The 21,239-nt window shown below is 39.1% G+C and overlaps 1 protein-coding gene across 3 annotated transcripts in view; it reads right to left on the reverse strand.

The window, feature by feature from the left end:
* Positions 1–5,877: 5,877 nt before the first annotated feature.
* Positions 5,878–21,239, reverse strand: part of TSPAN2 (tetraspanin 2) — a 43,467-nt gene continuing 28,105 nt past the window's right edge. For all 3 annotated transcript variants that reach the window (XM_067033808.1, XM_059046659.2, XM_067033803.1), the window contains exons 5-8: positions 21,116–21,214; positions 19,805–19,876; positions 17,446–17,529; positions 5,878–8,988 (exon numbers count right to left, since the gene is read on the reverse strand). In XM_067033808.1, coding sequence (XP_066889909.1) covers positions 8,923–8,988; positions 17,446–17,529; positions 19,805–19,876; positions 21,116–21,214 — 321 coding nt within the window. In that variant the 3' untranslated portion in view covers positions 5,878–8,922. The remainder of the gene's footprint in view (positions 8,989–17,445; positions 17,530–19,804; positions 19,877–21,115; positions 21,215–21,239) is intronic.

Here is a 21,239-nt window from a genome sequence, read left to right on the forward strand (position 1 = left end):
CGTCCTGATTTCAAACTATATTACAAAGCTATAGTAATCAAAACAGTATGGAATTGGCATTTAAAAAAGACACTAAATCAACTGAACAGAATAGAGAGCTCAGAATAAAACCATGCATATATGGTCAATTAATATATGACAAAAGAGCCAAGACTATACAATGGCGAAAGGACAGTCTCTTCAATAAATGCTGTTGAGAAAACTGGACGTCTACATGCAAAAGAATGAAACTGGACTGCTTTCTCACACCATATACAAAAATCAACTCAAAATGGATTAAAGACTTAAACGTAAGACCTGAAACCGTAAGATTCCTAGAAGAAAATGTAGGCAGTATGCTTTTTGACATTGGTATTAGCAATATTTTTTTCAATCTGTTTTCTCAGACAATGGAAACAAAAGCATAAATAAATAAACTACATCAAACTAAAAAGCTTCTGCACAGCAAAGGAAACTATCAACAAAATAAAAAGGCAACCTACTAAATGGGAGAAGGTATTGGCAAACAATATATCCCATAAGGGGTTAATATCCCAAATATACAAAGACTCATGTAACTCAACATTGAAAAAAAAAAAAAAAAGAACAGCCTGATTTTAAAAATGGGCAGAGGACCTGAAAGACATTTTTTCCAAAGAATACATGCAGACAGCCAACAGGTACATTAAAAGATGTACAATATCACTAATCTTCAGGGAAATGCAAATAAAAACCACAATGAGATATCATCTCACACTTGTTAGAATAGCTATTATCAAAAAGACAACAAATAACAAGGAGAAAAAGGAACACTTGTACACTATTGGTGGAGCCACTATGGAAAACTGTATGGAGTTTCCTTAAAAAAAAATGGAAAATAGAGCTACCATATGATCCAGCAATTCCACATCTGGATATTTATCTGAAGAAAATGAAAATATTAACTGGAAAAGATATATGCACCCCTATGTTCATTGCAGCACTATTTACAATAGCCAAGATTTGGAAACAACCTAGGTGTCCATTGATGGATGAATGGTTAATGTTGTGGTAGATACATATATAATGACCCACTGCTCAGCAGACAAAAAGGAAATCTTGCCATTTTCGGCAACATGGATGGACCCCGAGTGTATTACAAGTGAAAAAGTCAGATGGAGATAGACTGCCAATCATTGCCATTTGATTTCACTTATATGCAGAAAAAAAACCCCAAAAAAGCCCATAGAAAAAGATAACAGGTAGGTGCTTGCCAGAGGTGGAGGGTGGGGAGGTAGGTGAAATGGATGAAGGGAGTCAAAAGGAAAAAACTTCCAGTTATAAAATAAATAAGTCATGGCGAGGTACAGCATGGCGACTGTAGTTAATAATACCGTGTTGCATAGTTGAAAGTTGCTAAGAGAGTAAATCTTAAAAGTTCTCATCAGAAGAAAAAAATTCTGTAACTATGTGTGATGACAGATGTTATCTGGACTTATTGTGGTGATTATTTTGAAATATTTACAAGTATTGAATCATTATTTTGTACACCTGAAAGTAATATAATGTATGTCAATTATACCTCAATTTTTACAAAGTTGTTTTTTTATATAAGAAATTACCTCTCCCCCCTTTATTGAGCAGCAAGTCTGAGTTTAAGTGCCATAAAAATTCTTATATCATGGTATCTTCCACTCTAGTTCTAATGTTCAGTGTTGGGTTCTTCCTTACCCTCTCATTTCTTTTGGCCAATTCTTATCTTTTTTTTTTTTTTTTTTTTTTTTTTTTTTGTGGTACGCGGGCCTCTCACTGTTGTGGCCTCTCCCGTTGCGGAGCACAGGCTCCAGACGCGCAAGCTCAGCAGCCATGGCTCACGGGCCTAGCCGCTCCATGGTATGTGGGATCTTCCCAGACCGGGGCACGAGCCCGTGTCCCCTGCATGGGCAGGCGGACTCTCAACCACTGCGCCACCAGGGAAGCCCCTTACTTATCTTTTAACACAACTCTGTCTCACTTTCTCTACTTCTATTACCCTCCTTTCACCTACCATTTAGCCTGGCTGACATCCATGTCCCTTTTTTTGGTAGCTGCACCTTGATTTTCCTTTGGGGGCTCTCCCCCCACCCTTTTCCAAGTCACAAGGTTTGAGTGGAGCTGATGGAGGTAGGCATGCTACTTAAGCTCAACCAAGTCTGACGGATTAAGGGGTGGACATATGACCTAATCTCTTCCAGTAGGAGTCAGTCTCAGGGCTTTAACTGTAACTGTTGGACAAAGAAGAGTGCTTGGCCTGTTGGGGTTTCTAAGCTGCTAGAATGTGAACCTAGAGCCACTGCTAGCCATCCTTGGCATCTCCTAGAAACAGCCAGCCTGAGAATAAAGCCAACCCAGAGAAGAACAAGAGAGTGAGGAAAGGGAGACCTTCTGATATCAGTAGGTCTAATCTGAAGCCAGCTTCAACCCTTAAAGAAATCATAACTTTCCTGTTCTGCTTAAGCTAGAGTTGGGTTTCTGACACTTTTTCAACTGAAAATTACTGATTGATTCAGCATCTTTTCCACTAGTTTCAAAAGATGCTCCTTATCCCATCCTCCATTTCCTCCAGGACCTTGCTGTTTCCTCTTCTATCTTCTCTTGCTTCCGTTTGATGGACTCCTTCACTTCAGTATAAAGCATCCTTGAATGGCTTCTCATCAAAAAAAAAAAAAAAAAAGCAAAAGCAAACAGCTCTCTCAACCCTGTGCAACCTTATATTTATTTACCCCTCTCTCCTGGAATTCTTATTCCAGGTTCTTTGTGAAATAGCCCTGTCTTAGTCTGTTTGGGCTGCTATAGCAAAATACCACAGATTGGGTAGCTTATAAATGACAAAAATCTATTTTTCACAGCTCTTCCGGCTGGGAAGTTCAAGGTCATGGTGCCAGCATGGTCATGTTCTGGTGAGAGCTCTTCCTGCTTCATAGCTGGCTCCTTCTTACTGTGTCCTCACTTGGTGGAAGGGGCAAGGGATCTCTGTAGGGTTTCTTTTTATAAGAACACTAATCCCATTCATGAGGGCTCCACCCTCATGACCTAGGCACTTCCCAAAGGCCCCACCTCCTAATACTATCACAATGGGCAGTAGGATTTCAACATATGAATTTTAGGGAGAAACAATCAGACCAGAGCAAGACCCTTACACTAAATATTTACTTCTTCACTTCTCATTCTCTTCCTAACCCATTACAATTTGACTTCCACTCCTATCTTCCCTTGAAACTGTTTTCAGTAAGGTCAACAAAGACTTGCTAATAGTCCAATATTCAGGACTATTTTTAGTCCTGATCTTCCCTGACCTTTCTGCTTCCCTAGAGGGCCCAGTGGAGGTCACATATCTGGAGTCTCAGTATAATACATCCATGGTATTTATAACCAGTCCTAATGAAGCTGAAGTCAACATTTTCTCCTGTCATGCCTTTATACCCCTTTTCTCTAAGATGACTCAAAATCTATGCTGTGGTGTTTAGCAGGCAACAGTAATATAGTTCTGGACTATACTTCCTTCTCGGAATGTAATTTTTCTTGGTGCTGTAGGGATGAAGGTTATAAACTTTGTGAAGGAAGGGCTAGTGTTGTGATAATCTTATGTGTCCTGTTGACCTTGTGGACACTGTTAAATGTAGAGCATATGAGAAACTTCAATTTGTATTCATTCAACCTTGGTTGTCCTAAGGAATTACACTCATTGCATTAAATGACAGTTTAGATGGCAGCTATTGAAGGCATGCAGGTAGCTAAGAGACACTCCAGTCTGAGATTAAGAAATGCATGGGGGGCTTCCCTGGTGGCGCAGTGGTTGAGAGTCCGCCTGCCGATGCAGGAGACGCGGGTTCGTGCCCCGGTCTGGGAAGATCCCACATGCCGCGGAGCGGCTGGGCCCGTGAGCCATGGCCGCTGAGCCTGCTCGTCCGGAGCCTGTGCTCCGCAATGGGAGAGGCCACAACAGTGAGAGGCCCACCTAGCACAAAAAAAAAAAAAAAAAAAGATATGCATGGGGAGTAAAGAATTGTTGTTTGGGGCTTTTATCTTACTAGAGTGGGAGATTATAATTTTTTAAACTTTATCATTGAGATCTTAAATATGAGAGGTGGCTCACATTGTTCAAATCTGGGCATTACTACTTTTATGTTGCAGAGTCCTCAACTGCAGGTCTAGTCTAGACTTCTTTCCTGAGCTTCAGAGTCATGTATCCAGTGCCTGTTTATATATCCTCTTGGATGTCCTGTAGTCATCTCCAACTTGCATCAACAGTACAATCTGCTTTTCCTCCTGTACACCACTATTTTCCAGCTGCCAAGAAACCTAGGCATGACTCTAGGTTCCTCTTTCCCTCAATTCCTCTTGCATCGGTCTACTACTTCTTGGTAGAATTTGCATTTCATTAGTTAGAAATCCTCATGACTCTGGGCTTTGCTCTCCAATCATTGTTTACACTAAAGCTGAGTAATCTTTAAAAGGCTGAAATTTGATTTTGTAAAAATTAATTTGATTAAAATCAATTAATCAAATTAATTTGATTTTGTTTAAAAATTTCCCAAGGACCTCTGTACAAACCTAAGACTCCTTAGCACAGTTTAACAGGGCCTTTTATCAACTCAGTTCTTGACCTTCCCTCTTTGAATGTTTCCATGCTTTCTCTGTTTCAGGGCCTTCTTCATAATGTTCCTCAGTAATACCCTTTTCTTTTCTACCTCTATTACTTTTTACTTGACTCATTTGTTGGGTTCTTCAGGACTCAGTTTGGTGACCTCAAAATTCAGGAAACCTCTTTCCTCTGACCATCCTTCCCAAGGCTGAATGGATTCACTCCAGGTTAATGATTATCATAGCACTTACCTCATGGTAATTATACTTGCCTTTTTTCCACTCTAACCTCCTTGGGGACAGAGACTTGTCTTGTTCATCTTAGCATATCAGCATTCTTATAAAGAGTTGTTTCAAGTGTATAAAATAGTAGTTCCAAAACAAAGTAAGAAAACAATTCTAATATTAGAATGGGTTGCATCTTACAAGGCCCAGAGAAAAATATAGGAACTGTAGCTATGGCTCTTGATATGTAGTCTTTAAATTAAAATAGAGTTGGGAAATATATAAAAAACTAATCATTAATTCAGCAAATGAATGTGTTCAAATAGGTATTTGGTATCATGCAGAAGTATCTTTAGTTATATACAATTACACGTTTGATTTATAATTAACAAAAACTCATAAACATAATAAGTGTAACAATAGGTAATATTCATTAGTGCCAGGCATGCTAGGTGCTTTGTTGGATATTTCTTTTAATTTAATTTAAATTTCTTCTATTTAATATAAGTAAAACCATCATAAATTATAAAGGACAAAAACAAAAACAACACCAAAATTTTGGAAGTGTTTCTGGCATATTAGCTAAAAACTTTGTGAAATCAGCATAGATTTTGCTTTGCAACATTCAGGACATATTACTTCTATTCTTCATGTATTCCATGTCCCCAGGAGATAGCCATCTGAATAGTGGATTCCTGAAATGTATTTACTGGTTGTTGTTAAAATGAGAAAACCAACAAAATGATTAATAACAACATTTTGCATTGTAGTCTTTTTACCTTTCAAAAGACACCTACATACAGTACCTTACAAGTACATTTTATAGGAAAAAAAAAGTCATGTTGAAAGAAAATAGAAACCATTTGTCTGTCTTAAAATATACCTTAACACAAATTTGATTTTGATGAGCCCAAACTAAGATGATGTAGTTAAGTGACTAGCTTCAAGGGTTCATTAGTGCTCCCTCATAGGGGTGGGGAAAATGGGGCTGCTGAAATCAAGGGGCTGGTGGTTACATGGGAGCGGTGAACCAAGAAAGCTGGGGTGCACCTCCAAAATATTTAAGGGCTGCCCTTGGGGCCATGGAAACCACATTTTACCCATGACATGGAGGGGGTCTGTTCTTTTCAATCTCTGAAAAACTTACTTCAGAAGAGAAAATATACTATCTCCTTCACTGCCATCTTTCCAGGAGCCTCATTCTCACCACGCCAAACCTACTGGCACTGCTCACAGCAGAAAGGAGAGCACCTGTCATTGGTGACTGCACGGGCGGTTACACTGGCCTCTGTATCAGTGTGTAATGTTACAGGTTGTACTATGGATGACAAAGGAACTACTCTGTGGAAAAGAGGTGTAATTCGTGTGAAACAATATTAATTGAAATATAACTATATGCAATAACTTTGTTAGAGTGTTGTTTTTAAGCTCAGCTCCTATTAGTAACACTATAGAAAGGTTACTATTTCCTTTTTTCACCATATTATTTGGATTGATTGATAGTTAGGGATTAAGATAAGTTGAATGAGTGTGTATAAAGATATAACAGGATTTTAAGATAAATCAAACAAGAAATTCTGGTACATAGAAAATTTAATTTGAAATAACTTAAAATATTTCATCAATAGCTTCCCTAGTGGCACAGTGGTTGAGAATCCGCCTGCCGATGCAGGGGACACGGGTTCGTGCCCCGGTCTGGGAAGATCCCACATGCCGCGGAGCGGCTGGGCCCGTGAGCCATGGCCGCTGAGCCTGTGCGTCCGGAGCCTGCGCTCCTCAATGGGAGAGGCCACAACAGTGAGAGGCCAACGTACCACAAAAAAAAAAAAAAAAAAATTTCATCAAGAAGTTTTAATTCTGTGCCTTGGCACCATACATTTAAGAAAATCTTTGGGCCTGATCTCAAATTAGTTCAGGTAAACAGATATAACCAAAACTTTATACGTGTGTGTATATATTTGTATACATATATGTATACATGTATGTGTGTGTATATACACACAAGTATACATATGTTCAAGTTATATATGTATATATATTTAAGAGATATATATTCAAGATGCATATGTAGATTCAAGATATATATGTATATAACTGTACCCTCACTCAGAGATGAAATTCTCTAATTTTACTCATGGCACATATTTTAGAAAAATTACTCCCAAAAGTCACACTTTAATCACATAAGGAATAAATCTCTACTCTTCCACTTTTAGCTAGACTTCTTTAAGGTTAATTCAGGTATAGAATGAAACTCTTGTTGAATCCCAGAAGATTCAGAGCTGGAAGAAACCTAAGCATGCCCTTAAGCCTGTTTCCTGTCTTCAGGCAGACAGGTGAAATAAGCCACCAAGAGAGATGGTGGCTTTTTGTTCTTTACTTAAAAAATTCTACTTCTCAACTACCAGGGTAGAAACATCTATTTCATGAAGTGAGTTTCTTAAAATAATCTTTCTGTTAGCTACAGACACAGCAAAGTAGCTATGCACAACTAAATTTTTGGCTTGCTTCCAGTCTGACTGTTTTTCTAGAAATCTTCCTCCACAGTTAGTAGCAATAGCAAGTATGGTAGGAGAAATGTGGTTCCCTATGGGAGTGAGATTATTTCAAATGTACATGTTTTCAGCAAAATGTTTTGTAAAACTTTCTCGGAGTGCACACTCTCCTTTAGTGCAGACCCAAAGACTTGTGTTCTCACATAAGTACAAACATACTTGGGGGTTTCCAAAAGTCCCCCATACTTTCATTTTTGTGTGGCCTTTTAAAATGTAATTTTAAAAATCCATGATTTACTAAATGTACCAAGTTGCTATTTAAAAATGGACGTATATGTCAATTTAGATTGTAAATTTCAGATTACAATGAAGCATCAAGACCATAAAGAACACAAACATTTTATTTTTATAGGAGACCTGCACAGAAGGAACATATTTCTGTTGTGTGTGTATTTTTGTTTCCTTAGCTTGTCTCTCTTGTGTGCACAAAACTAGGAGAGGATGTTTTTCTTTATTTTGGTTTGGCTAAGGATGCTCATGATATAGTATATTTTAAGTGGCAAAAACTGTAGTTCTTAATCTATAAAGAAGAATTCTCTAGGTGAATAAATAAGAAAAATACCAAAAAATTAGGAAAATATGTAAACTCAAGTTATGAGGTATTTCAAAGATACAGTGTCAGTGAAAATTTTCTTTCCTACAATTTGCAACTGCCAGATCTCTTGCTTTAGTCTTTCTATGCTTACATCTGAAGAAACACAGAAAAGTTGGAGATAAAAGCCCTTTTGTGTATGTGGGGGTTACAGTAGTTCGGAGAAGAGTCAGAAAAGGAAAGTCATAAAGCAATATTTAAATGTCTTTATATAAGAACAAAAATATTTCCTTAAAAAGTTGTTAAAAGATTTTCTTTCTAGTCCTAAAATCACTCAGTTGTATAGGACATGTGAATGTCTGTGTGACACCTCTTTCCAGAGCAAGGTTTTGTTTTGTTTTGTTTTTTAAATACTAGGAAAGTATGACTTAGTCAAATTAGATTTTCCAAGCTATATTTAGTTTTACAGATGTGTTTAGTCCTAAATTCTGGGGAGAGTATGTATATTAAAAAATCCCAGGAAACCCTTACACCTAACCCACACACAGTTACTTTTAACACTGCACCATGATCTCTCAATTCCTGTAGCTTATTGCTTCCATAAACTAGAAATCCCTGAATTCTCTGTATCTAACTTCCTATGGCTAGAGTCTGAGAAACTGAACCACTATCATATTTTTTTCCTAAATAACCAAGTTTTTAAAGTTTATCAAAGCTTTTTGATCTTTTCCTGAGAGTTAAATATGTGTTTCTTTCACATAACAAGAATCAGGAATTCCCAGCAAACAGATTTCATTATGCATATACCAGAAACATGCAGATCACACATGAATATGCTTCAGTCAACATACATAGGCATTCACTCAAGGGGTAAACCAGTAATATGCCAAACATACATACATGTGCAAATGTACAATTAACAGCAAATTATTTTAGATCCTACTGTCCTTTGAATATTAAAAATGAGCCAGGAGACAGCTCTTGTGACATTTGTATGCTCTAGATTACAATTTTCATGTAGAAGTAGCTTCATATGACATCTTGTGAATTTCGTATCGCACAGCAAAGGACCATGCTGAATATCATGCCAAAGATCTGAAACAGAGGAACCACTTTTTAATGACTTTCAAATGATGAAAATTGATTTTTAAAAAAGGCCAGCAAGCTGCTTGCATGTTTAACTCATGTTAACAAATAATTATAACCAATAATTACTGAATGTAAGTGGCACTTTTATATGTGCTACTTAATTATAGCTACTGGTTAAAGACTTCCGTTAACTGCTTAAAATATATTCTTATTTTATTATTGTTAAAAAATAGCAAGACTCTGCTTTAAGAAAGGCTCTATTTCTAGCTTATAGGGCAGTTCTTAATAATTATAAAAGACTAATACACTACTGGTTTTAGAATTTTATATTTCAGGTTAATCCCAGATCTAATTTATATATATATATTTTTTTTGAAATTTTGAATTTGTTTATTTTTTTATACAGCAGGTTCTTATTAGTCACTCATTTTATACACATCAGTGTATACATGTCAATCCCAATCTCCCAATTCATCACACCACCACCACCCCTACCCCGCCACTTCCCCCCTTGGTTTGCATACATTTGTTCTCTACATCTGTGTCTCAATTTCTGCCCTGCAAACCTGTTCATCTGTACCATTTTTCTAGGTTCCACATATATGCGTTAGTATACGGTATTTGTTTTTCTCTTTCTGACTTACTTCACTCTGTATGACACTCTCTAGATCTATCCATGTCTTTACAAATGACCCAATTTCATTCCTTTTAATGGCTGAGTAATATTCTATTGTATATATGTACCACATCTTCTTTATCCATTCATCTGTTGATGGGCATTTAGGTTGCTTCCATGTCCTGGCTATTGTAAATAGTGCTGCAATGAACATTGGGGTACATGTGTCTTTCTGAATTAAGTTTTCTCTGGATATATGCCCAGTAGTGGGATCACTGGGTTATATGCTAATTCTATTTTTAGTTTTTTAAGGAAACTCCATACTGTTCTCCGTAGTGGCTGTATCAATTTACATTCCCACCAACAGTGCAAGAGGGTTCCCTTTTCTCCACACCCTCTCCAGCATTTATTGTTTGTAGGTTTTCTGATGATGCCCATTCTAACAGGTGTGAGGTAATACCTCATTGCAGTTTTGATTTGCATTTCTCTAATAATTAGTGATGTTGAGTAGCTTTTCATGTGTTTATTGGCCATCTGTATGTCTTCTTTGGAGAGATGTCTATTTAGGTCTTCTGCCCATTTTGGGATTGGGTTGTTTGTTTTTTCAATATTGAGCTGCATGAGCTGTTTATATATTTTGGAGATTAATCCTTTGTCCATTGATTCATTTGCAAATATTTTCTCCCACTCTGAGGGTTGTCTTTTCATCTTGTTTGTAGTTTCCTTTGCTGTGCAAAAGCTTTTAAGTTTCATTAGGTCCCATTTGTTTATTTTTGTTTTTATTTCCATTACTCTAGGAGGTGGATCAAAAAAGATCTTGCTGTGATTTATGTCAGAGTGTTCTTCCTATGTTTTTCTCTAAGAGTTTGATAGTGTCCAGTCTTACCTTTAGGTCTCTAATCCATTTTGAGTTTATTTTTGTGTATGGTGTTAGGGAGTGTTCTAGTTTCATTCTTTTACATGTAGCTGTCCAGTTTCTCCAGCACCACTTATTGAAGAGACTGTTTTTTCTCCATTGTATATCCTTGCCTATTTTGTCATAGATTAGTTGACCATAGGTGCGTGGGTTTATCTCTGGGCTTTCTATCCTGTTTCATTGATCTATATTTCTGTTTTTGTGCCAGTACTATATTGTCTTGATTACTGTAGCTTTGTAGTATAGTCTGAAGTAGAGGAGTCTGATTCCTCTAGCTCCGTTTTTTTCCCTCAAGACTGCTTTGGCTATTCGGGATCTATTGTTTCTCCATACAAATTTTAAGAGTTTTTGTTCTAGTTCTGTAAAAAAAAATGCCATTGGTAATTTGATACGGGTTGAATTGAATCTGTAGATTGCTTTGGGTAGTATAGTCATTTTCACAATATTGATTCTTCCAATCAAAGAACATGGTATATCTCTCCATCTGTTGGTATCATCTTTAATTTCTTTCATCAGTGTCCTATAGTTTTCTGCATACATGTCTTTTGTCTTGCTAGGTAGGTTTATTCCTAGGTATTTTATTCTTTTGTTGCAATGGTAAATGGGAGTGCTTCCTTAATTTCTTTCTGATTTTTCATCATTAGTGTATAGGAATGCAAGAGATTTCTGTGCATTAATTTTGTATCCTGTAACTTTACAAATTCATTGATTAGCTCTAGTAATTTTCTGGTGGCATCTTCAAGATTCTCTGTGTATACTGTCATGTTATCTGCAAACAGTGACAGTTTTACCTCTTCTTTTCCAATTTGAATTCCTTTTATTTATTTTTCTTCTCTGATTGCCATGGCTAGGACTTCCAAAACTATGTTGAATAATAGTGGTGAGAGTGGACATCCTTGTCTTGTTCCTGGTCTTACAGGAAATGCTTTCAGTTTTTAACCACTGAGAATGATGTTTGCTATAGGTTTGTCATATATGGCCTTTATTATGTTGACGTAGGTCCCTCTATGCCCACTTTCTGGCAGGCTTTTATCATAAATGAGTGTTGAATTTTGTCAAACACTTTTTCTTCATGTATTGAGATGATCATATGGTTTTTATTCTTCAATTTGTTAATAGATGGTGTATCACATTGATTGATTTGTGTATATTGAAGAATCCTTGCATCCCTGGGATAAATCCCACTTGATCATGGTGTATGACCCTTCTAATGTGTTGTTGGATTCTGATTGTTAGTATTTTGTTGAGGATTTTTGCATCTATATTCATCAGTGATATGGGTCTGGAATTCTCTTTTTTTCTAGTATCTTTGTCTGGTTTTGGTATCACGGTGACGGTGGCCTCAGAGAATGAGTTTGGGAGTGTTCCTTCCTCTACAATTTCTTGGAAGAATTTAAGAAGCATGGGTATTAGCTCTTCTCGAAATATTTGATAGAATTCACCTGCGAAGCCATCTTGTCCTGGACTTTTGTTTGTTGGAAGATTTTTAAACACAGTTTCAATTTCATTACTTGTGATTGGTCTGTTCATATTTTCTATTTCTTCCTGGTTCAGTCTTGGAAGGTTATACCTTTCTAAGAATTTGTCCATTTCTTCCAGGTTGTCCCTTTTATTGGCATAGAGTTGCTTGTAGTAGTCTCTTCAGATGCTTTGTATTTTTGTGGTGTCTGTTGTAACTTTTCCTTTTCATTTCTAATTTTATTGATTTGAGCCTCTACCTCTTTTTCTTGATGAGTCTGGTTAATGGTTTATCAAATTTTTTTATCTTCTCAAAGAACCAGCTTTTAGTTTTATTGACCTTTGCTATATTTTCTTCATTTCTTTTTCAATTACTTCTGATCTGATCTTTATGATTTCTTTCCTTATACTAACTTTGGGTTTTTTTGTTCTTTTTTCTCTAGTTCCTTTAGGTGTAAGGTTAGACTGTTTATTTGAGATTTTTCTTGTGTCTTGAGGTAGGTTTGTATTGCTATAAACTTCTCTCTTAGAACTGCTTTTGCTGCATCCCATAGGTTTAGGATCATTGTGTTTTCATTGTCATTTGTCTCTAGGTATTTTTTGATTTCCTCTTTGATTTCTTCAGTCATCTCTTGCTTATTTAGTAATGTATTGTTTAGCCTCCATGTGTTTGTGTTTTTTACATTTTTTTCCCTATAATTGATTTCTAATCTCATAGTGTTGTGGTCAGAAAATATGCTTGATATGATTTCAATTTTCTTAAATTTACCAAGGCTTGATTTGTGACCCAAGATGTGATCAATCCTGGAGAATGTACCATGTGCTCCTGTTTTTGGATGGAATGTCCTATAAATATCAATAAAATCTATTTGGTCTATTGTGTCATTTAAGGCTTCTGTTTCCTTATTAATTTTCTGTCTGGGTGATCTGTCCATTGGTGTAAGTGAGGTGTTAAAGTCCCCCAGTATTATTGTGTTACTGTTGATTTCCTCCTTTATAGCTGTCAGCAGTTGCCTTATGTATTGAGGTGCTACTATGTTGGGAGCGTATATATTTATAATTGCTATATCTTCTTCTCGGATTGATCCCTTCAACATTATGTAGTGTCCTTTCTTGTCTCTTGTAACATTCTTTATTTTAAAGTCTATTTTATCTGATATGAGTATTGCTACTCCAGCATTCTTTTGGTTTCCATTTGCATGGAATATCTTTTTCAATCCCCTCACTTTCAGTCTGTATGTATCCGTAGGTCTGAAGTGGGTCTCTTGTAGACAGCACATATACGGGTCTTGTTTTTGTATCCATTCAGTGAGCCTGTGTCTTTTGGTTGGAGCATTTAATCCATTCACGTTTAAGGTAATTATCAATATGTATGTTCCTATAACCATTTTCTTAATTGTTTTGGGTTTGTTTTTGTAGGTCCTTTTCTTCTCTTGTGTTTCCCACTTAGAGAAGTTCCTTTAGCATTTGTTGTAGAGCTGGTTTGGTGGTGCTGAATTCTCTTAGCTTTTGCTTGTCTGTAAAGCTTTTGATTTCTCCATCAATTCTGAATGAGATCCTTGCCAGGTAGAGTAATCTTGATTGTAGGTTCTTCCTCTTCATTACTTTAAATATGTCATGCCACTCCCTTCTGGCTTGTAGAGTTTCTGCTAAGAAACCAGCTGTTAACCTTATGGGAGTTCCCTTGTATGTTATTTGTCATTTTTCCTTTGTTGCTTTCAATAATTTTTCTTTGCCTTTAATTTTTGTTAATTTGATTACTATGTGTCTCGTCATGTTTCTCCTTGGGTTTATCCTGCCTGGGACTATCTGCACTTCCTGGACTTGGGTGGCTATTTCCTTTCCCATGTTAGGGAATTTTTTGACTATAATCTCTTCAAATATTTTCTAGGGTCCTTTCTCTCTCTCTACTCCTCCTGGGACCCCTATAACGCAAATGTTGTTGCATTTAATGTTGTCCCAGAGGTCTCTTAGGCTGTCTTCATTTCTTTTCATTCTTTTTTCTTTATTCCGTTCTGTAGCAGTGAATTCCACCATTCCGTCTTCCAGGTCACTTATCCGTTCTTCTGTGTCAGTTATTCTGCTCTTGATTCCTTCTAGTGTATTTTTCATTTCAGTATTGTATTGTTCATCTCTGCTTGTTATTTAATTCTTCTAGGTCTTTGTTAAACATTTCTTGCATCTTCTTGATCTTTGCCTCCATTCTTTTTCTGAGGTCCTGGATCATCTGCACTATCATTAATCTGAATTCTTTTTCTGGAAGGATGCCTATCTCCACTTCATTTAGTTGTTTTTCTGGGGTTTTATCTTGTTCCTTCATCTGGTACATAGTCCTCTGCCTTTTCATTTTGTCTATCTTTCTGTGAATGTGTTTTTTGTTCCACAGGCTGCAGGATTGTAGTTCTTCTTGCTTCTGCTCTCTGCCCTCTGGTGGATGAGGCTATCTAAGAAACTTGTGCAAGTTTCCTGATGGGAGGGACTGGTAGTGGGTAGAGTTGGGTGTTGCTCTGGTGGGCAGAGCTCAGTAAAACTTTAATCTGCTTGTCTGCTGATGAGTTGGGCTGGGTTCCCTCCCTGTTGGTTGTTTGGCCTGAGGTGACCCAATACTGGAGCCTACCTGGCTCTTTGGTGGGGCTAATGGCGGACTCTGGGAGGGCTCATGCCAAGGAGAACTTTCCAGAAATTCTGCTGCCAGTTTCCTTGTCCTCACGATGAGTCACAGCCACCCCCTGCCTCTGCAGGAGACTCTCCAACACTAGCAGGTAGGTCTGGTTCAGTGTCCTATGGAGTCACTCCTCTTTCCCCTGGGTCCTGATATGCACACTACTTTGTGTGTGCCCTCCAAGAGTAGAGTCTCTGTTTACCCCAGTCCTGTCAAAGTCCTGTAATGAAATCCCACTAGGCTTCAAAGTCTGATTCTCTAGGAATTCCTTCTCCTATTGCCGGACCGCCCAGTTGGGAATCCTGACGTGGGGCTCAGAACCTTCACTCCAGTGGGTGGACTTCTGTGGTATAAGTGTTCTCCAGTTTGTGAGTCACCCACCCAGCAGTTATGGGATGTGATTTTACTGTGATTGCGCCCCTCCTACCATTTCACTGTGGCTTCTCCTTTGTCTTTGGATGTAGGGTATCTTTTTTGATGAGTTCCAATGTCTTCCTGTCGATGACTGTTCAGCAGTTAGTTGTGATTCCAGTGCTCTTGCAAGGGGGAGTGAGTGCACATCCTTCTACTCCACCATCTTGAACCAATCTCTCTCATTTATATTTTTATTTTGGAAAATGTGTTTGTAACCACTTGTTGTTTAAATACACTTGTCGTCTAAATAGTTTTCTATTGCTGGCAAAGCTTTGCATTTTTGCAACAGTGACCACATATTAAAAAGTGGAGCATTTCTTCATTCCCAGTTCATTTTTAAGTGTACATGATGCTTTATTATTTAACTCAATAGTTTTACCAAAACAGAAATTGAGGTGTTTGTACTATGGTATTACTGATACCTTCTACCACTTGGATGCTTCTTTGAAAAGCCAAATATTTAGCAAAATTAATAGCTACTTAAATGGTTTGAATAGAAGGATGCCAAGAAATCCTTCTTGTCCTCAATCACTTCTCCTATTAATTTTGCAGAGCCTATGATATGCTATCTGTAGGTGCGTTGTTCATAGACTACTATCAATGTTTGTTCAAAGGAATCAGTACCATAACTCTCTGATTGTCTCCTCAATCCCATCCGACATTAGACTAGGATCTGTAAATGCTGAATTTAAAAAGGCATGTGTTATCAGTTATTGGAAGGGAAGGGGCAGACTTAAGGGAATAGCTAGGATCAGGGCTCCAAGCTTCTGGCTGACAGAACTGAATACCAGTGTGTGGCAGGGGAGACACCTAATGGACATTTTGTTAACTGATTACATTGTGAAATTCTTACCTTATGAAGAAAAGAATTAAAGAAGAAACTCTGGGGGTTTCTTCTGAGTCAAGATGGCCAACACAGGGCTTTCCCCTTTCCGTGGTTGTAAGGTTGGATGCAACCCCTGCTTAGACCTCGTTGTACCTAAAGTGATCCCCTCAGAAAGAAACTCATCCTGCCACTGTCATGAGTCAGTGGTGACCACTTCTAGAATGCTCATTCCTTGAGATTGTAGAATTGTTGGGAGGATCTATTTGATACCTCTGTTAATGAAGAACATTTTCAAATCTTCTGCCTCAGAATTGTCCTTGGGAAGCCGCAGACTGGCCATCAGGCTAGCCCCAGGGCGGATGGGGAGGCCCTGAGAGAAGTCCCTGGATTGGGAGGTCCTCAGCATAGTATTTTCACCCACTGCCCCAGCCCTTTGTGCTCTAAATACAGAAAGGAGGGAAGATGATTGTGTGTCCCCTGAGAACTGCCAATTCATTGATTTCCCCACAATTCCATTGCCCCTGCCTCAGCTTAGGCCATGAATTAATCTACATATGAGGGCTAGAAGGTAAGTACTATCTTAGCATTAGCTATTATCACTCAGCCCCTGGACAATGGGAATCACCTCTTTATGGGCTTACCTGACTCCAATCTTACTTCCCTCCAACTTTATCTCCACACTGCACTACAGGTCCTTCCAAACCTGGGTGGCTTCCCTCTACCTTAAGGATAAAGCCCAACCTATCAAAAAGTCACACAAAGAACACAATTATGTGGACCCTCATAACCCTCTCCAGTGTCATCTCTTGCTACACTTACCATAGCTTTCTGCCCCTATGAACTCTTGCACACTCTTCTTTTGTACTTTAGAAGTACTGAGCTACCTACAGGTGCAAGGATGCACTATGCATCCTTAGATCCATAGAATCCTCAGATTCTATGTAGAGCTAGCATTTATTGAGTGCTATGTTCCAGACCCGTTATATGAATTAATTCCTAATAATACTTTATATGTATTATCCCACTTAATTGTCACAACAATTTTCTGAGGTTGGTATATTTAAATCCCCATTTTGCAGATGAGGGAATTGAGACATAGAGAAATTAAGAAACTTTCCAGTGACCCCAGGGTTTGTAAGTAGTGGAGTTAGCAGTTGAATCCAGACAGTGTGATGCCAGAGTTTGCACTGTTAATCACTACACTGTGCTACCTCTGCAAATCATAGATGAGAGAGTTTAATCTATGTTATCTTAAATATCTAACAAAGGAAGAGACCCAGAATTAAAAATCACTCATCTAGTTTAAGCTTGGTGGGATCTTAAAATGGGAAGTTATTGCAATGATAAACTCAAAGTCATAATTAGCTTAAAATTGAAATTTGTATCATATTTGAGAGAACTAAGTATTGATGTATCTAATTAGCTTTGTTCTTAGATATTGTCAAAAACATCTTTGTCTTTTATGAAAAATCTCTCCTAAGATACTGCGATATCACACTTGAAGAGAAATAAGATACAAAGGTTCAAGGCTTCTTAGAGGTCAAAGAAGGTATGTTCTGGAACTTTCTCACCGTGAGACCTGCGATTCCAATACCGACAATTCCGATGAACTGGAGCTTAACACTGATTATGCTCTCAATTTCATTAATGCAATTCTGTTTTGGAAAAGAAAAAGTCAGGAATAACAGCTGATGGTATGTGTGAATCATCACCCTGATCCAATCCTTTCCTTCTCTACAGAGCATCCTGTGAGAGTTAACCCATGTCAGCTTCTGTTCATATTTAAACCATTCCTCCCAGATATCACTCTGATAACTTTAAAGCAAAAATGTTGTTGGGGGAAAAATGATAATACTCTCCTTTTGGTGGAATTTTCCTATTTAGGCCAATGGCTGCTTCAAAGCCCTGAAGCCTGGCTGGATGAAGCTATTCTGGGACCTGAGGCATTAAAAATTTGGGGCCTCTGCTTACTTTCAGCAAATTAAAAAAAAGTAAAATATTCCCCAAATAATAGCCCCTTGCTTTTGGATTGTCATTTATAGTTTAAAAGACTTTCTACATACTTAGTCCAATTTACTATGCAACGTAGGCATCACCTAGTAAGAAGCTATAAATTCTGTATAGGTTCAAATTTAACAAAGGAAAGCCAAGTGTTGGGGGCTGGAGGACTGTTCTCTGCTATGGCGGCTGGGCTGGGTGGCCCTCTTCTTTCATCTGTGTCCCATAGAGACCTGTGCAGTGTAGGTCCAAAGAACCTTCACGGATGGAGGAATATTGGACAGGGGGCAGAACAGATCACTTGTAATTGCAATTAGTTTCTCCAACTTCTATTTGGTCCTCTTAAATACAGAGGTATTCTCTCCAACCCAATTTTGTCCTTAGGCTGCCCAGGTCCTTTTACTTGTCAATGGTCAGCTCTCTCTGATACCCACCTAAGCTATATGAAACTCTTACTGCTATCCTCACATCTCCTGTCATACTTCATTCATTCATCATTCATTCATTCAACAAATATTTCTTGAGCATCTGCTTTTCATTAGTCACCAGAATGGCATGGTGGATATGGAGAAAATAAGACATGGTTACTTTTGCCCTCAGGGAGTTCATAGTTTAGAGAAGGACATAGACTCACAAAAATAATTACAATACATTCTGGTAAAAGTTGAGAACCGCTGATCTAGACAGTGGCTCCCTTACTTATTGGAGTCAAGCCGTAGAAATTCTTCCAACCTTCCTCACCTGCACCTATAAACTGCCACACTCCATTCATCCGGTGGCAGGTACTGCTGTAGGCAGTGAGTATGCAGATGAGAAAGGCACACTGCTTCTTACTTCCTTCTCATTAAAGCCAAAGAAGTGCCCTGCTCTGTTGAAAGTCAATCCCTTTACTGGCTCTGGATCTTATTCTCTCATCTCCTCAGGAAGCCTGTGCTGTCACTTATCTCCTTTCCTTCCTACACACTCAGCCTCTCCTTCTCTGTAGCCAAGCAGGCATCTGAAGTCTTAGCTTCCTCCCTTTCACTCTCCACTCACACCCAGTCAGTCACCTGTGCCTGTTGATTCTACCCCTGAACGTCTCTGAATCTGTAGCTTCCTCTCCCTCCCCACTGTATGTGACTTGCTCTAGCTCCTCATCCTCTCTTACCAGGAAAAACATAAATGCCACCTAAGCGGCCTCCCTCCATTGGTCTCCAGCCTTCTGTTCTACCAGTCACACCCAGCAGCCTGAGTGCTCTTTCTACAATGCAAAACGATTATGTTAATCCTCTGCTAAAAGCAACAGCTTCTCCAAACTTCCAGGTATGAAACCATGCCATTGCCTGTCTTTTCAAAAATGTCCCTCACCATTCCCTCTGGACTCCCTATTCTCCTTCAGTCCTGGAATTTCATGCTTCTGTTCTTGCTGCTTTCTGGGCCTGGAATGACCTTCCTTTGTCAAAACTCGGCTCAAGGATCCATCCTCTGCGAGCTTTCCTGACTCCACTGTATTCTATACAGACACTGTGCTCTGCCAAGCATCAGCTCCCTTGACCAGCCTGTGAGGCCACTGAGGCAGGGACCATGTGTTTTTCACCTTAGAGTTTCCAGAACCTGGCATAGTGCCTGCCATGCAGCACTTAATAAAGGAAGCATTTACCAGTGCAATGACACCCATGGAAGGGTACGGGCAACATCCTTAGGGTGCATACCTCTGGCCCTGGTGAGCTTAACTAATGCCACTGCATTTGCATCATTACTGGCAAGTGAGCACACCATTATTCCCCAGGGTACCAGGGGACTGGGACTCATCATTGCTTCACTTATTCTACATAGAATAAAGCTGAGGCTAGAAGCCACTGGCAGAGGGCCTCCCAGAATCACCCCTCCACCCAGAGGGCAAGAACCATTTTAACACCACAGGCAGGATAGGAACCTGGTAGAGAAGCTTACCTTGTGTCCTAGGAGCTCCTTTGGGCAGGTCGGTTGTACCTGTTCAGAGCTTTCTTTTCCACAGCACTGAAACTAGAGAGTCAGAAAAAGAGCTTTTAGATCAAGGAGGGAGAAGCTGCAGCTACAAGTCTGGGTATCATTGCTAAGGACTGGGTGTGCTGAGGCCTCTAAACAGCTCTGAGGCCCGACACTACAACCTAGTGGCCATTCTGGAGACAGTATGAAGAGTCACAGAGTCAGGTTAACAAAGCAAGGAACAACTTCACCAAATTTGTCCAAGTTTTATGACAGGAGGTGACTGAAGGCAATCCAAACAAGACAAGAAGCTAGCTGACAGTGCCTGTGTAAATTGCTGTTTTTAAGATAGGAGTTGGGTCTTTTGATTCTTTCTTTCAGCCTTGCTGAGTAGCTAAAGTTTCATGAGTTTCAGGAAAGGCTCATTAACTGAGGAGAGCCTGGGATCGACAGGAGAAGTGGCCACAGAAAACCCCAGGGGCTAAAAGACTGGGGCTTGAATACTGGCCAGCCAACAGGTGTCCTGCCTTAGGGCTGCCCTTCAAAGACAAAGGAACCTGTGTGCTATCTGATGTCCCTGGGGCAGCTGAAGCTGAACAGGATAAATGGTTGGCACCTTCCAGGACAGACCTGTGACAGACAAGAGCTGGGCTACCTTAAAATACCTGGCCAGGCGTTCATAGCTACTTCTCCATATGACAGTGGTTGAGAAATCAGGATGACACTGGCCTGGCCCATCTCCCCCAGGGAGCCTTCCTTGATTAACTGCCTGTAGCTGAGAACACTGCACTGACAGCACACTCTCACAGGATGTCCCGGGAGAAAAGGAGCGTGCCTGTCTCATGTGCCCTTTCATTTTACAACTGAGGGCGCTGAGTGACGATCAGGAAGACAAGGGACTTGCTCCAGGTCACAAAGCTGTTCCATGGCACAGCTGCAGCTAGAGATAAGCTTTTCTGACTTGAAGGTCACAGTTGTTTCTGTTACACCACAAGGCCACTCTTGAGAGAACCTGATATTTACTTGGGTGGCTTTCTTGATGTCCTTATTTGTGTGTGCTCTTTTGTCTCTTTGGGTACATGTCCTGACTTCCTCCTGTCAACTCGGTGTTAGGCCTCTTTCTCTTCTATGTTCTACACATAATGCAAACCGTGGCTCCCACGAAGGCAGACATATAGTGCTGTTGCCTGGCTTCACGCAATTTATTTTTATTTTTAATCTAGGTGATTAGAGAGAACCTGGCTCATGTATAATCTTTAGAAGATTCAATTTTAAGGAAGAAGTAAAGTCACTCACTGTTGAGTGGAAGGTGATGAGAGTCCCATTTCCCTTTTCCTTGTCTCTAAGGTAATCATTATAAGCTTCTTCATACATGGTCTGAACATGTCGTATAGCCTGAAAAAAATACCAGGAAAACAAG

The sequence above is a fragment of the Kogia breviceps genome, chromosome 1 (assembly GCF_026419965.1).
Source record: "Kogia breviceps isolate mKogBre1 chromosome 1, mKogBre1 haplotype 1, whole genome shotgun sequence".
In the NCBI taxonomy this organism is placed as follows: domain Eukaryota; kingdom Metazoa; phylum Chordata; class Mammalia; order Artiodactyla; family Physeteridae; genus Kogia; species Kogia breviceps.